This window comes from Octopus bimaculoides, chromosome 9 (assembly GCF_046866305.1).
Source record: "Octopus bimaculoides isolate indiv1 chromosome 9, ASM4686630v1, whole genome shotgun sequence".
Lineage (NCBI taxonomy): Eukaryota > Metazoa > Mollusca > Cephalopoda > Octopoda > Octopodidae > Octopus > Octopus bimaculoides.
The window spans coordinates 8,018,081-8,032,328 of NC_142936.1; the positions used below are offsets into that span (position 1 = coordinate 8,018,081).

Below are 14,248 nucleotides of genomic sequence, written 5' to 3' on the forward strand. Positions count from 1 at the left end.
CACAGAGGTCGCATTTGCCTTTCATCCTTTCGGGGTCTATAAAATAAGTACCAGTCGAGTACTGGGGTCAATATAATAGACTTAACCATTCCCGTAAATCTCCTGGCCTTGTACCAAAATTTGAAACTATTATTATTATTACTATTATTATTATTATTATTATTATTATTATTATTATCATTATTGAGTGAGAGAGAGCAGTGCATGCCATCAAAGTGACAGTGGAGTAAAATAGACGAAGCCCAGTATACCCATCATTATTACCCGTCTGATTATTATTATTATTATTATTATTATTATTATTATTATTATTATTATTATTATTATTATGTTGTTGTTGAAATTCTTTAGCCTGAACCGAAGCCACTCTGTAAGTGTTGGATTGTTTCGCCTTTGCCAGCCTCTGTTGAATATACCTTGTTAAAATTTAGTCTTTTCCCTAGATATAATATATACAGGAGAACATAACCTAACACGTCCTTTCTTTTTAAAATAATTTATCTGGGTTTGAAGAGAAAATGGTTGCTATTTCTAGGTGGTCGAGCAACCACACAGAAACGACCCAATTAATTATTATAGATCCAAGTTAAGAAAACAAATCTGGTTTTGATTATTTCTAAAATTTCAGCATCAGAAATAAACACAATCTTATTACTGTAACTAGTAAAAACTATTAAGAATTAGTTAAGGTTATTTTCAGGCCAAGCAATCAAGGGAGATAAGGCCGAACGTTTGTTTGGAACTTATCACCGTCAACGGTTGTAGAGTTTTTCGCTCTTGCTTCGAGGCCTGCCGTAACTCGTATTTGCATGCGTTGAGCACGCTTCAACCTCGAAGACGTATTCTAATTTTAATTTGGAAAAAATTTTTAAGACGGAAAAAAAATTGAACAAGATACATGTAGATAAAAAAGATCTCAGCTGCCAGTGGCTTAGAGAAGCATAAATTCTGTTCATAATTTTTTTTTTACCAAACAGAGAGACACGGTAAGTTTTGAAAAGATAACCGCCCCCTCCGGAAGTAAGATTTGCTAATAGAAAAATATAGAACACACAGTAGATGTTTGAGGCTCGTATTAGGTAAAAAAAAGTACCATTCCCGACGCCTCGAAGGACAATAGTTCCATACAGAAATGGTTGGAATCGGAGATTCACACCAGAAAGAAAAAAGCCCCCGCGTAACACCGGAAAATGATAATAATTGATATTCTAAATACGAAATACATATTTATGTAATAAAGAGTTGGATTTGATTCAGATATTTTTAAGAAAAGAAAATATCTCAGAAGTAGATAAGCATTGTGGTCATAATGTTTTTGCATTGCATGTAGCCTCGTTTATCACTGATTCATTCATCACTGATTCAAGATAATACAGTACGTTCAATTGTGAACCATGTTACGCTTATCACGGATTGATCTGTGATGACGTGGATCGGCGATCGATCGAAAATTCTTCTTGTATCACAAGATCGCTCACTAGCGACTACCTACAGTACTCATCTTCCCAGAATGCACTGGCAATTTCTTGTGCTTGCATTACCGAACTACGAGGCTGCGTACTTTATATAGTTTTACTTTCTCGTAGCTATCAAAATGCGACCAGCGAAAAGACAAAAATACGCAAGTGCCTGATCCTAACAAATGAGAAAGATGAGTGTATTCTCTCCAGGAAAAGGTAGATATGATCAAGAAAATACATGACAGTAGATGCTTCACTGCTGTGGGTCGCGAGTTTGATCTCAATGAGCCATTCGTTCCATTCACAAAGTGCATGGAGATGATTCATTTATCACTGTGTTATTCTATTTGAACCAAACCTCTGTGATAAACAAGGATAAATGTTTGAAATTTTGTCAAACAATATGGAAAGGTTGAAGGTAAGCTATATTCCAAATACTTTCACACGTGGAAAGTATTTCTGATAGTTCTCGTTCGAGAGATCTTTAAACAATGTCCTTTATATGTCTGTGGGGCAGACAGCATCCATAACTGGAGACTCGAAAAGTATCGTTTTTCATTTCGAACCAACGACAGAGTCTCTATTCGGTAATTTGATCCTCTTCAAATAGTAGCCAAACCTTCAAATTATACCTTTACCGCTTTGAAAATTGGAGGTTCCTCGAGAGGACGTAGTGGTCATGGTTGAAGCAACAGAAACAGTCACAACAATAACAACAATAGTAATAATAACAACATATGTCTTATATAAAGATTTGGTGATCTTTGTCCTTACCTCCTTATCTGTAAGCATTTTCTTATCTCAGCGTCACGGCATCTTCAATCTCCTCAAAAAGCTCAAGGTTTGCGTGTAACATTTGCATGATGCTGGCACTTGTCATGTCTTCTAGAAGTAGTTTGTTACGGTAACCACACAGTACAGCGTTGATTCTCTCGTCAAACCGACTTTATGAAAAGCATTAAATTTTGTTGTTCTTTTTCAGTTTTGCTGCAGTTATTGTATCATTCTGAATTTAAATTCCTCTGAAATCGTCTTTGCTTTTCATTGGTTTCGTACCAGAGAAGTAAAAAGGTAAATATTATCAATCTTTTTATTTTCCACAACTTTGTGGTTTTGAGTTGAATATAGTCAAAGACGCAACAACCTCCATCTTATTCGATTTATTGTAGAGCATGTTGGCATCATATCTAGCTCTGATCAATTTAAATCAGTATAAAAGATATGTAGGGTCAATCATCTCTACCAGGAGCATACCTTAGGTACAGTTGATTTCGGTTCCGTTTTCAGAGGTTCGTGGATAAACTCACTCATAAATGGATTGAGAATAGGTTGTCTCTGAAAGGTAAGATGCAAATGGTTTCTGTCGATATCGCTTCGTGATGTATTATTGCCTGACTGTTTTGCTTTAATCCAGGAAACACTGAACAAGATTGGATTTATGCTCTTTCCTTTCCTGAAGAACAGCTTCCTTTGACCACACGACCCAGTTGTTGCTAATAACCACTCCAGAGGGATTCTTAGAATGTTGTGGATGATGAAGCGCAGATACGAACAACGGCTGACCCATCTTCAGAGATTCCTGGACGACGACGATGGCGAACAAATGTGGTTACCGTTTGGCAAAAAAAAAAAGACTTCAATAGTGTGATGTTTGGTGCGCAAACATGCACAATTCCCGGCAGATCTATCAACGACATTCTCCACCCCTTGCGATAGACCATAGAAAGGGTGGGTTATATATCTAGTATCAATTTATAATACCTGATATCAATAAAAAGTTATAGTATGCAATATCAAAATAATACCTGATATCAATATACTTGAATTAATAAAGGCAGCGAGCTGGCAGAACCGTTAGCACGCCGAGCAAAATGCTTAACGGCATTTCGTCCGTCTTTACATTCTGAGTTCGAATTCTGCCGAGGTCGACTTTGCTTCATATCTTTTCGGGGTCGATAAAGTAAGTAGCAGTTGATTAATGGAGGGTGGGGTGGGGAGGAAGCATGTCGATGTCGATGTAATCGTCTTACACCTCCGCCGAAATTGTTGGTCTTGTGCCAAAGTTTGAAACCAACAGACTTGGATTAATCCAAAGCCTTAGAAGGGGTCGGCCATCGTTATTTGCTGGTTGTGTTTAATGCCGCAAATTTTAAGAGGCTGGATCGCTTCAGTATACAGTAGCGTTCACTTCATGGTCAAACTAAATAATCCCTTTGAACTTAAACTCTTAATCCATCAAACGCGTACTGTCCCGTGGATTCTATACGTCTCTGGTCTTAAGCCATTGATGTGGATGTAAGAGATATTAAGTGTTTCTCCGCTTGCACCGAGATGGCGTCGGACACTGAAATATTCGGCGATAATCTGATAGAATACAAGATGGAAGCAAAAGCACTCGTTAGCGGGAGCTAATCAGCTGGTTTGCAACTCATCACCGTGCTGGTAAGTGTTGTGGGTCGTAGACATTCGGTCTAGTTAAGATGTTTGTGGATTGAATTATTATTATTATTATTATTATTATTATTATTATTATTATTATTATTACCTCCGCCTTAGCGAGGGCAGAGGTATTGTTTTCAGTCGTGTTTGTTTCTTTGTTTGTCCGTGGACAAGACGTCTCAAGAACCGCTTGATGGATTCAGATGAAAATTTCAGGGATGTTTGGCCTCGTGACTGGCACGAACTGATTAGAATTTGGGATCGATCCGATACCAGACAAGGATTCTGGATTATTTTTCCGTTTTTTTTTTTTACTTAATTTTTGAGAGCAGATGGGTTCATTTTCAGTATTCTCGTTTGTGAGAGCAGTCAAGTTTATTTCAGATATTCTTATTTTAAACATCATCTTCGGCTAATCGTTGACAGGATGTTGGTGTTGCCTTGGCGGAGGTTTGCGCTCCATGAGTGCTCTTGTTATTATTATTATTTTTATTATTATTATTATTATTATTATTATTATTATTATTATTATTATTATTATTATTGTTATTTTTATTTTTATTATTATTATTATTATTATTATTATTATTATTATTATTATTATTATTATTATTATTATTATTAAGGCGGTGAGCTGGCAGAATCGTTAGGACACCGGGAGAAATGCTTAGCAGTATTTAATCCGTCTTCATGTTCTGGGGAGTTCAAATTCCGTTGATCACGACTTTGCTTTCATTCTTTCGGGATCGATGAAATAAGTACCAGTTGCATACTAGGGTCGATATATTCCACTAACCCAACTCCCCCAAATTTCAGGCCCTTGTGCCTATCGTAGAAAGGATTATTATTATTATTATTATTATTATTATTATTATTATTATTATTATTATTATGTGTTTTACTTCCTGCAGTTTTGTTTCGGTTTCTTGCCGAGTGTCTTCGCGACACCCAGGATAAAGAAACTCACTGTATACATTAATAATTCACTAAAATAAACACACCAGATTATTCATTTACAAAATCAAATAAAGCTAAAAATAATAATGATAATAATAATAATAATAATAATAATAATAATAATAATAATAATAATAATAATAATAATAATAATAATGATAATAATAATAATAATAATAATAATAATAATAATAATAATAATAATAATAATGATAATAATAATAATAATAATAATAATAATAATAATAATAATGATGATAATAATAATAATAATAATAATAATAATAATAATAATAGTAATAATAATAATGATAACATGGAAGATTATCGTTCTCGCAACAACAATGACGTACAAGTTTTTATAATTCTGGCAGGGTTGGCTAGCCAAGGATTATCCTTAAATAATTTTCAGTTTGGTAATTCCCAGTGCTCTTACAAACACTGGTATTGTAACCGCCTTGAGATGCCACATCATCATCATCATCATAACCATTATTATTATTATTATTATTATTATTATTATTATTATTATTATTATTATTATTATTATTATTATTATTATTATTATTATTATTATTACTATTACTAGGGCGGTGAGCTGAAAGAATCGTTAGCACGCTGGATGAAATGCTTAAGCGGTAGTTCGCCCGTCGCTACTTTCTGGGTTCAAATTCCACCGAGGTCGATTTTGACTTTCATCCTTTCGGGGGTCTGTAAAATAAGTACCAGTTGAAGAGTGGGTCGATGTAATCGACTCAGCCTCCCCATCCCGCCAAAGTGCTGCCCTTGTGACAACATTTGAACCATTATTATTGTTATTATCGTTATTATTATTATTATTATTATTATTATTATTATTATTATTATTATTATTAGGGCGGTGATCTGGCAGAATCTTTAGCACGCCGGACGAAATGTTTTGTAGCATTTTGTCCGTCTTTCCGTTCTCGGTTCAAGTTCCGCCGCGGTCGACTTTACTTTTCATACTTTCGTGGTAGATAAAGTAAGTACCAGTTGAACACTGGGGCCGATATAATCGGCTCATTCTCACCTCCCCCAAGCTGCTCTTGTGGCAAAAATTTGAAATCATTATTATTATTATTATTATTATTATTATTATTATTATTATTATTATTGATTAGGGCGGCGAGCTGGCAGGATTGTTAGCACGCCGGGCGAACTGCTTAGCGGTATTTCGCCCGTCTCTAAGATCTGAGTTCAAATTCCACCGAGATCGACTTTACCTTTTATCCTTTCGGAGTCGATAAATTAAGTACCAGTTGAGTACTGGAGTCGATGTAATCAGCTATCTCCCTCCCACAAATTTCAGGCCTTTTGCCTATAACAAAAAGGATTATTGTTATTATTGTCATTATTTGAGGAGTTAGTAACCGGAGGACAATATAGATTTCAGGATAGCCTGATATTTAAGTACATTATTATTCTTTCACAATTTTAAGCGAGGATTTCAAATTTCTGTTTGTTATTGAAAATATGTTTCTCATAAACCCACAAACAAGACTTACCTTCTAAGCTACAGATATACACGCATACATAAATGCTTGCCTAAGTATATATATATATATATATATATATATATTCATTTTACCCGTACATTATCCATTTTAGTCTTCCTAATTATCGAAGAAAAACGAATCAAGACAAAAAGACATCCTTAGAGAGGCAGATGCGACCGTGTGGTAAGACGTGTGTTTTCTAATCACATGGTTCCCATTTCTATTCAAATGTGCGGCAATTTGGGCAAGTGTCTTCAACTATGGCCTCGGGCTGACCAAAGCCTTGTGAGTGGGTCTGGGGTAGATAGAAACTGAAAGACACCCGTCATATATATATATATATATATATATATATATATATATATATATATATATATATATATATATATATGTATGTATGTATGTATGTATGTATGTATATATATATATATTAATAAATATATATATATATACATATATATATATATATATATATATATATTTAAATTCACACGAGTCTCGGCTCGCACAGCAAATTACTCGTACAATGGTTCACTCGCACTGCGAAGTACTACTGTATATATATATATATATATATATATATATATATATATATATATAAATATATATATATATATATATATATAAGTGCATGTGTGTGTGTGCGTGTGTGTTGTGTTAGTCCCGTAACTTAGCGGTCCGGCAAGAAAGAGACGATAGAATAAGTACCAGGTTTAAAAAAAATATTAAGTCATTGGGGCGATTCATTCGAGTAAAACCCTTTAAGGCGGTGCCCCAGCATGACCGCAGTCTAATGACTGAAACAAGTAAAAGATAAAAGAAAACAAAAGATGGAAGATCGTTATCCTGGTTATCAACGTCATCGTGGTAATCATCGTCTTCCCCATCGTCGTTTAGTCATCGTTTTCGTTGTTGTCGTCACAGTTTTCGAGGTCGTTATTGTTATCATTTTATTTGCATTACACTAAATACTCATATTAAGATCATATAACTTGTAAGCGGAGTATAAATAGGCCTTAATCAGTATAGTCCAAGAAGAGAAAGGTGGAAACTACGAATAAAGTAGTCCTCCAAAGAGTTCCATTAGAAAATTATTGAATCCACACCATGTTAAAACTAAAGTTGTTCACTGTTTTTTTTTCTTACGTAATAAACCTTACGTCTGTACTGTTTTGTTACCAGAGTTAGAATAGATTTTATGAATTATTTAAGAACTTGAACAGACGTACCTCAGCATAATACTGCTGTTAAATTTATCATTCCCTTTGGTGATTAGAAATCAATAGTCGAATGATCTGGGTGAAATTTTAATTGAGAAATCGTAACAAACTTGCAGATGTATGAGGATACAAACGGGTTTTAAATATCTTACCGTGGTACTTGGGAGTTTATACTCAACAAAATTCGATTTATGCTTAATTCAAGTTACTTTAGATAAAATCACAACTAGATCATCTCACCTCTGTTCGAACTAACTATTCTATATACGTTCAGGTCAACACATCGACATTTGAAATTTCGCTGTTGTAGTTATTAACTTTCATGAAGGCTGAAAGCTGACAGAATCGTCAGAGCATCATCAGAAAAATTTCCTTGAGATATTTAATTGGCTCATTATGTTCTGTGTTCAAATCCTACCGTGGTCAGCGTTTCCTTTTACTCCCTGGGAGCTCATAAAATAAAGTACCAGTCTAGTACTGATCAATGTAATCGATTAACTTTCTTCACTTTAAAATTTCTGGCTTTGTGTCTAAATTAGAAACCGTTATTAGTCTTCAAATTTTTTTTTCTGGTTACTTTTGAAAATAATGAACAAATATAGGAATATAAATTTATATTATTCTTTGATCTTGGCAAAAAAAGAATGAGATGGTATGTCTAGAATTGGTAAGAACTGAAGTTTATAAATTTAGATAATTTCGATTCGTAATATCACACCCACCCAACCCAGCCTTTTATCTCTGTCTACTGTTTGAAGAGACGAAATCGTTGGCTGTTGAAAACATCTATTCCATCTGATAGGCAGAGAATTCTGAAATAAAGAAATACAAAACATGGGTCATTAGTTTTGGAAAGGATTCAGTTTTTTTATGACATGAATTGTCCCGTTTGCAATATGGTAAACATTTATATTTGGTGAGAATGTCACTTTTGTTATTCTTGCATTGTCTGGCAGAGGGCAGGTTGCTAAGGCACCGTTTCATGATGTTCAGCACACTGGGGAAGGATATTTTGCTATAGATCTGTTTGTACTTGGACACAGCGTGCTTGTAGAGATATGCAGAAGTCAAGAGGTAATCATTGGTAACCAGAAGAAAATGAGTATAAGACGAGTCATTTTCATAAATATCGTTGTTTAAGCTGACTATACCAAACGTACAAATCCCTTCTTTCAAGAACGTAATATAATACAGGAGGTGAGATTCAGCCCAATGGGATTTAGTAAACGTTTCACTGTCCTTACGGAACCTTACAGCTTCAGACATAACCTCATTGATTCTTTTGTGTCCCAAAGTAGTTATATACAAACCAACTATCGTGCGGAGAGACACTGTATGCGTCAGCACAGGAGTTGGAAGGATGGTAAACCAGTTGTGCCCGTTCGGTTTCAGCTTTCCCGAAAGAACGTCCGGGTAGTTGAATTCTCTGTCGAAGATAAATTTATTTCGATATAAAATACTTCCCCATAACGATTTAGATATCTTAGCATGTTTCGTCGACCGTTCTTTTCGAATATGTCTGTTGACCTTCAGGTTATTGTTTGGTATGTTCAAGTGTTCTTCCTTCATAGACGTCTTGTTGGGTTGGTGTTGCAGCTGTTCGTTTTCCACCAAGGTGGAGCTTACCAGACCGATCGTAAGTACGGTGATCAATAGCACATACATTTTACGGCGCTCATCTGAAAAATTGCAAAATATCAGAAAACCAAGATTAAATTAGTAACTGCATTTACTACGCGCCATATTAACAAAAGCAACAAGAACAACAACAACGGCTTCAGCCTACGAGTAAAGGTGCGTCATCTGGGAATCGAAATCAAGTCTGGGCTCTTAACTTTAAGGAAATGGTAGATGTTTCTTTTGTATAGAGGATCGGGGTAACGCATTTAATAGGGAAAAGAAGGTGATGCCATGATATACAGTCTCCATGCTCCACCATGATATACAAAAAGGAGTTGGTTGAAATAATTTAGATTACAACAAAGGAAATATTCATTTTTGATTGGTTTGAGGAGGAAAGAATACACTGTGTAAGCTTTCTCGGCTCTCCAAGATTGGGCGATAATAATAATTTGAAATTTTAGCACAAGGTCAGCAATTTTAGGGATTACGTTGAGTACTGTGTCCAACTGGTACTTATTTTATCAACCTCGAAGGGAAAAATCGACCTTGCCGGCACTCAAACTCGGAACGCAAAGAGCCGGAAGAAGTGCCGCTAAGCATTTTGTCCGGTGGGGTAACGATTCTATTAGATTGAGCGACAGTAATAGTATAGTAATGTACTGTTACAAAAGGCACACCTGATAACACTTTTCGACAGGCAGCATAATTTGTTCTACGAAGGTGTTACTTTGGGGCACATCTAGGCCTTAGGTCATTGGTTCTCAATCATTTTCCACTTACGGAATTAAATATAAGGAATTATATAAGGAGTTGTTAAAATATTTTGTGTATTGGCGGTGTCCCGGTGTGGCCATAGCCTTTAGGCGGAAACATAAAAGAATTGTAGAACTATATAACCAATTTATGGCACATAAATTTTATCAGCAAAATCGTGGATTCCTAAGGGTCAAATGGGCCCCGGTTGGGAACCATTGCTTTAGACTCTTAACCAGAAATCGACTTTTGTCTTCTGATATCTAAATATTCCTTTCTAATGATATTTAATAAACTCAATCCCAATGGCTTCTGCTCATTAGGATCTCCATAATAGTTTCTATCCAATAAACTCTCTCAAATGGATTCTAATTAGTGAGGCCTACCCAAATGGTTTGTTGAAATTATTGAATAAATTCTACCCAATGGCTTTCATCCTCAGATTCTACAAAAATGGAATAAACCTATTAGAATAGAATGAGCGCTCCCTCCAATAACTCATATCAAATGATATTTGGCTAATGAATTTTATATAATGACCAATACTCAACGACTTCACTCCAATATCCTCTACCTTTGGATTCTATCGAATGGTATCCAAAGATTCATGTTGTCTTTCAATAATTTTTCTTAATATGCTTTTAGCATTGCTTTAAAACAAATTAAGCTTTATAACCAATCAAGGTGAACACAAAGTTTGACAATTAATTTTGTGTATCATTCGGCTTCCATAGGATCAGGCAAGGCTGTGTGGTTGAGAAAATTGCTTCGTAATCATGTGGTTTATAATTACAGGCTTATAGCTCGTTAGAGTAAACTATAATTAATTCGTAACTATGCGGTATCAGGTTGATTTATAGCTAGTTTGATACAAAACTCTGAAGTCACTGCATGAAGCCATTGCCCTTAATCGATCAAAGCCATATGAATGAAATCTGGGAAAAAGAAACCATGTGTTAGAGGGCAGGCTTTATCTATTTCTTGTTTAATGCCCCGAAGTTTGGTAGCTGGGCAGCTTTAGCGGAGTCTGCTCTGTTGCAAACATTCAGGTTAGGTCACGCGTCTGATATCTTTCTCTCTTTCTCTCTTTCTCCCACGAGTTATATATACTTATGTCTTTAATAATTTCAATAATTTTCCCCTGTTGTCACAACCACTTTGAGCTGATTTCAGCTGCCATTCCTATCGCTTTGGTGGGGCTCTACAGTTGTCCAGGCATCTGACCAATTTTCTGCACGAAATAGTGGAAAGCTAACTTCAATAAGGAATGAGATGTGTGCCATCTCTTCACAAGGGTCTCATCGATCAAGTCCTGATTTTTTTTTAGCTAGATATGTCGAGTTTATTCTCCAAAAGTACTGTAAGTTCAACCACGATTCATGTTTTCTAGGATTTATTAATCAATTTCCATCATAACATTTTTGCATAATAAATGATAACCCCCTCCCATTTTACTCAAAGGTCTAATCTATAAATTGATAGCATCGAGTGATTCTATGCAAGCAGCAGTAGCACAGTAAAACTGATAAGTTCTTCACTAGCTTGAAAGTCTGATTTTTCAACTACTCCATAGAAGTCGATTGTAGAGGGTTGTAAAAGTTTCCTCGGTACATTCCACGAAGACAAGCATCTGTGGTTCCAAAATTAACAAACAAATTATACCGCTCTAACAATACGATGACCAGGAGGAAAAAAAAAATAAAATAAAATAAAAGTCACCGCCAATGTCACACATGACCTCTGTTTAGTATCTTATGTCTATATTGTTTCCAATGAGTGCATCGCTTGCACTGGTAGCATTTTGTAATGAATATTGTATCAATGTATAAACCCGTTCGCAGACGCAACAGTTTGCTGCAGCATTGTGTAATGAATACAACAGCAACAACAACGACCCTCCCCACCCATTACTACTACTACTACTACTACTACTACTACTACTACTACTACTACTACTACTACTACTACTACTACTGCTACTACTACAAATTCTGTAGACCGTGAGTTTATTCTTTCAAGTCTACAATTGCTTGTTGCACTATACGGCGGATTCAGTTACTGCATACAACTAATTTAACTGAACACCATGTTGTCCGTGGGTTTCCACTTTCACAACAACACAATGTAATGGATAGCACATCTGTTCAGTTCGTGTACACTGTATGGTAAAATGCATAATTAAGTTCGGTCCCTGTTTTATTTAAGTGCTGTTGCGTCGTACTCCGTGTAAAGTTTTATAAGTTTAACCATGCAGGCACGTGTGTTTACTATACTGGCATTGAAATTGATTCTAATAACAATTGCCATCGCGTGTTGCGCCAGCTGCTGCTTACAGTGCCCTCTACTGACTTGTATTTCAATCTTCCAAATGTTTTCTCTCAACAAACACCGGGTAGATTTACGTAAACAACGGGTTATTTGAAATCGTTGTGTAGTGTAAACAGTGTAAAATGAAATATGTACTTGTCGATTTCAGATGTTAATTGCCTAATCAGACTTAACTTTAATGAACTATCGGACAACGTTTACTCATCATTGATATTTTGACTCCAGAACCATTAGCACGCCGGGCTAAAGGCTATGATGATCTCCAGCTACTTCTGCTCGTGATCAGAGATGCTCATATCGTCAGCCACCAAGTGACATGCTCAACTGGTTAAGGTCAAACAACTGACAAGCAAATCTGTGGTATTAAGCAGAATACTCTCTTGCTTCTTTGATGAGAAGCCATAACTTTTCAAAATTATTTAAATAATGATTAACATAAACAATTGCTAAAAAGACTATGAGAACAAATGTAAATATAAATGTGTAATTTCAGTAAAGAGACTATAAATTTTCGAAGCAAATGACCTTCAGACAAATGTTCTTTTTCGGACTAATCTTCAATGAAATATCTATACTACTGGGCAGTTGACGACTACGATAGTTCACCGTTTTCTTTTCTTTACCCCCAAACTACAACAGATGTATTATTTGCATTTAGTAATAGTTTGATGATAATATTTCACTGAGATTGTTATGTTGGAATGTATGAATATATTTAAAGAACGTCACAAATATTTTCTAATAGTTATTCCAGAGCAGCCGCATCTACGGTTGGCATTGTACATTGTTTTAGCAACAACATCATGCTGAGCAAGACAGTAATATCATCATGACATTTTTGGACAGTTGCTAACTTTACCAGTATTTTAGGTCGCATCTAACGGTTTTAAAAGCGTCACTCTATCCTTTGTTCAACAGATATTTTGTAGCTATTTCTTCCTCTTGGATGGCAAAAACACATCCTTGGAAATTAGAAATGGTTTAACGGTCTCGATTTAATATTAACCATAACTACTTTCAATGCTAACTCCATTTAGAAATTAGTGCTAAACATGATTGTCTTTAACATTTTGTAATTATCCTGAGTGTTTCGCGCCAAGAGCTGTATTAAAATCAAGCCATTAGTAGTTCTGTGATTACATAGGATATTTTTTGGGACTGGAGGTTGGTTGAAGAAGAGTTCAGCAGGGTTACTAACAGTGACGGCCGTTTGTTTGGATTACGAAATATAAATGTCGTTAAAGCTGCTTAGCTGTAGTGTTATCCTGGTTACTTAATTCTAGATTAAGAGTACGTATGATAAAAATCATGTTCAGCCAGGGGCTAAAGTAGAAAACATTTCCCTAGGATGCCGTACAGTGGGATTGAACCCGAAACTACGTGGTTGCTCAGCGACCTTACAGATATATATATATAAATGTGTGTGTGTGCGTGTGTGTGTGTGTGTGTGTGTGTGTGTGTGTGTGTGTGTGTGTGTGTGAATGTATGTACGTGTATGCATAAAAGCATATTTAGAAAACTTGTACACGTATATTGTTTTATTTTGTGATGGTCATTTTGCCAGTTAAAATACACGCACCGTTTGCAGTTCAGTTTTATTATTACTTCTAATTAATTTCTCCATTTCTCTCGAGATACGGAGAAGTCACTGAAAAAGTAACAGTTGTGTGACGAAAGACAGTGAAATGATATAAAACTGAACTATACACGTCGGCTCTATTTTACAGGTAAAATAGGGTAATACCTGTTTCAGTTTCAAGAATCCCTAGAAACATATGCAATAAACGAATATACATACATACATACATACATGCACACACACACACACACTCACAATTGAAATTTATATATATATATAGTCAATTCAATAATATATATATGTATATATGTATGTATATATATATATATATATATATATATATATATATATATATATATATATATATATATA

The 14,248-nt window shown here is 35.2% G+C and overlaps 1 protein-coding gene across 3 annotated transcripts in view; it reads right to left on the bottom strand.

The window, feature by feature from the left end:
- Positions 1-7,664: 7,664 nt before the first annotated feature.
- Positions 7,665-14,248, bottom strand: part of LOC106868141 (uncharacterized) — a 44,696-nt gene continuing 38,112 nt past the window's right edge. For all 3 annotated transcript variants that reach the window (XM_089357077.1, XM_014913271.3, XM_089357076.1), the window contains exon 2: positions 7,665-9,272. In XM_089357077.1, coding sequence (XP_089213203.1) covers positions 8,380-9,258 — 879 coding nt within the window. In that variant the 5' untranslated portion in view covers positions 9,259-9,272 and the 3' untranslated portion in view covers positions 7,665-8,379. The remainder of the gene's footprint in view (positions 9,273-14,248) is intronic.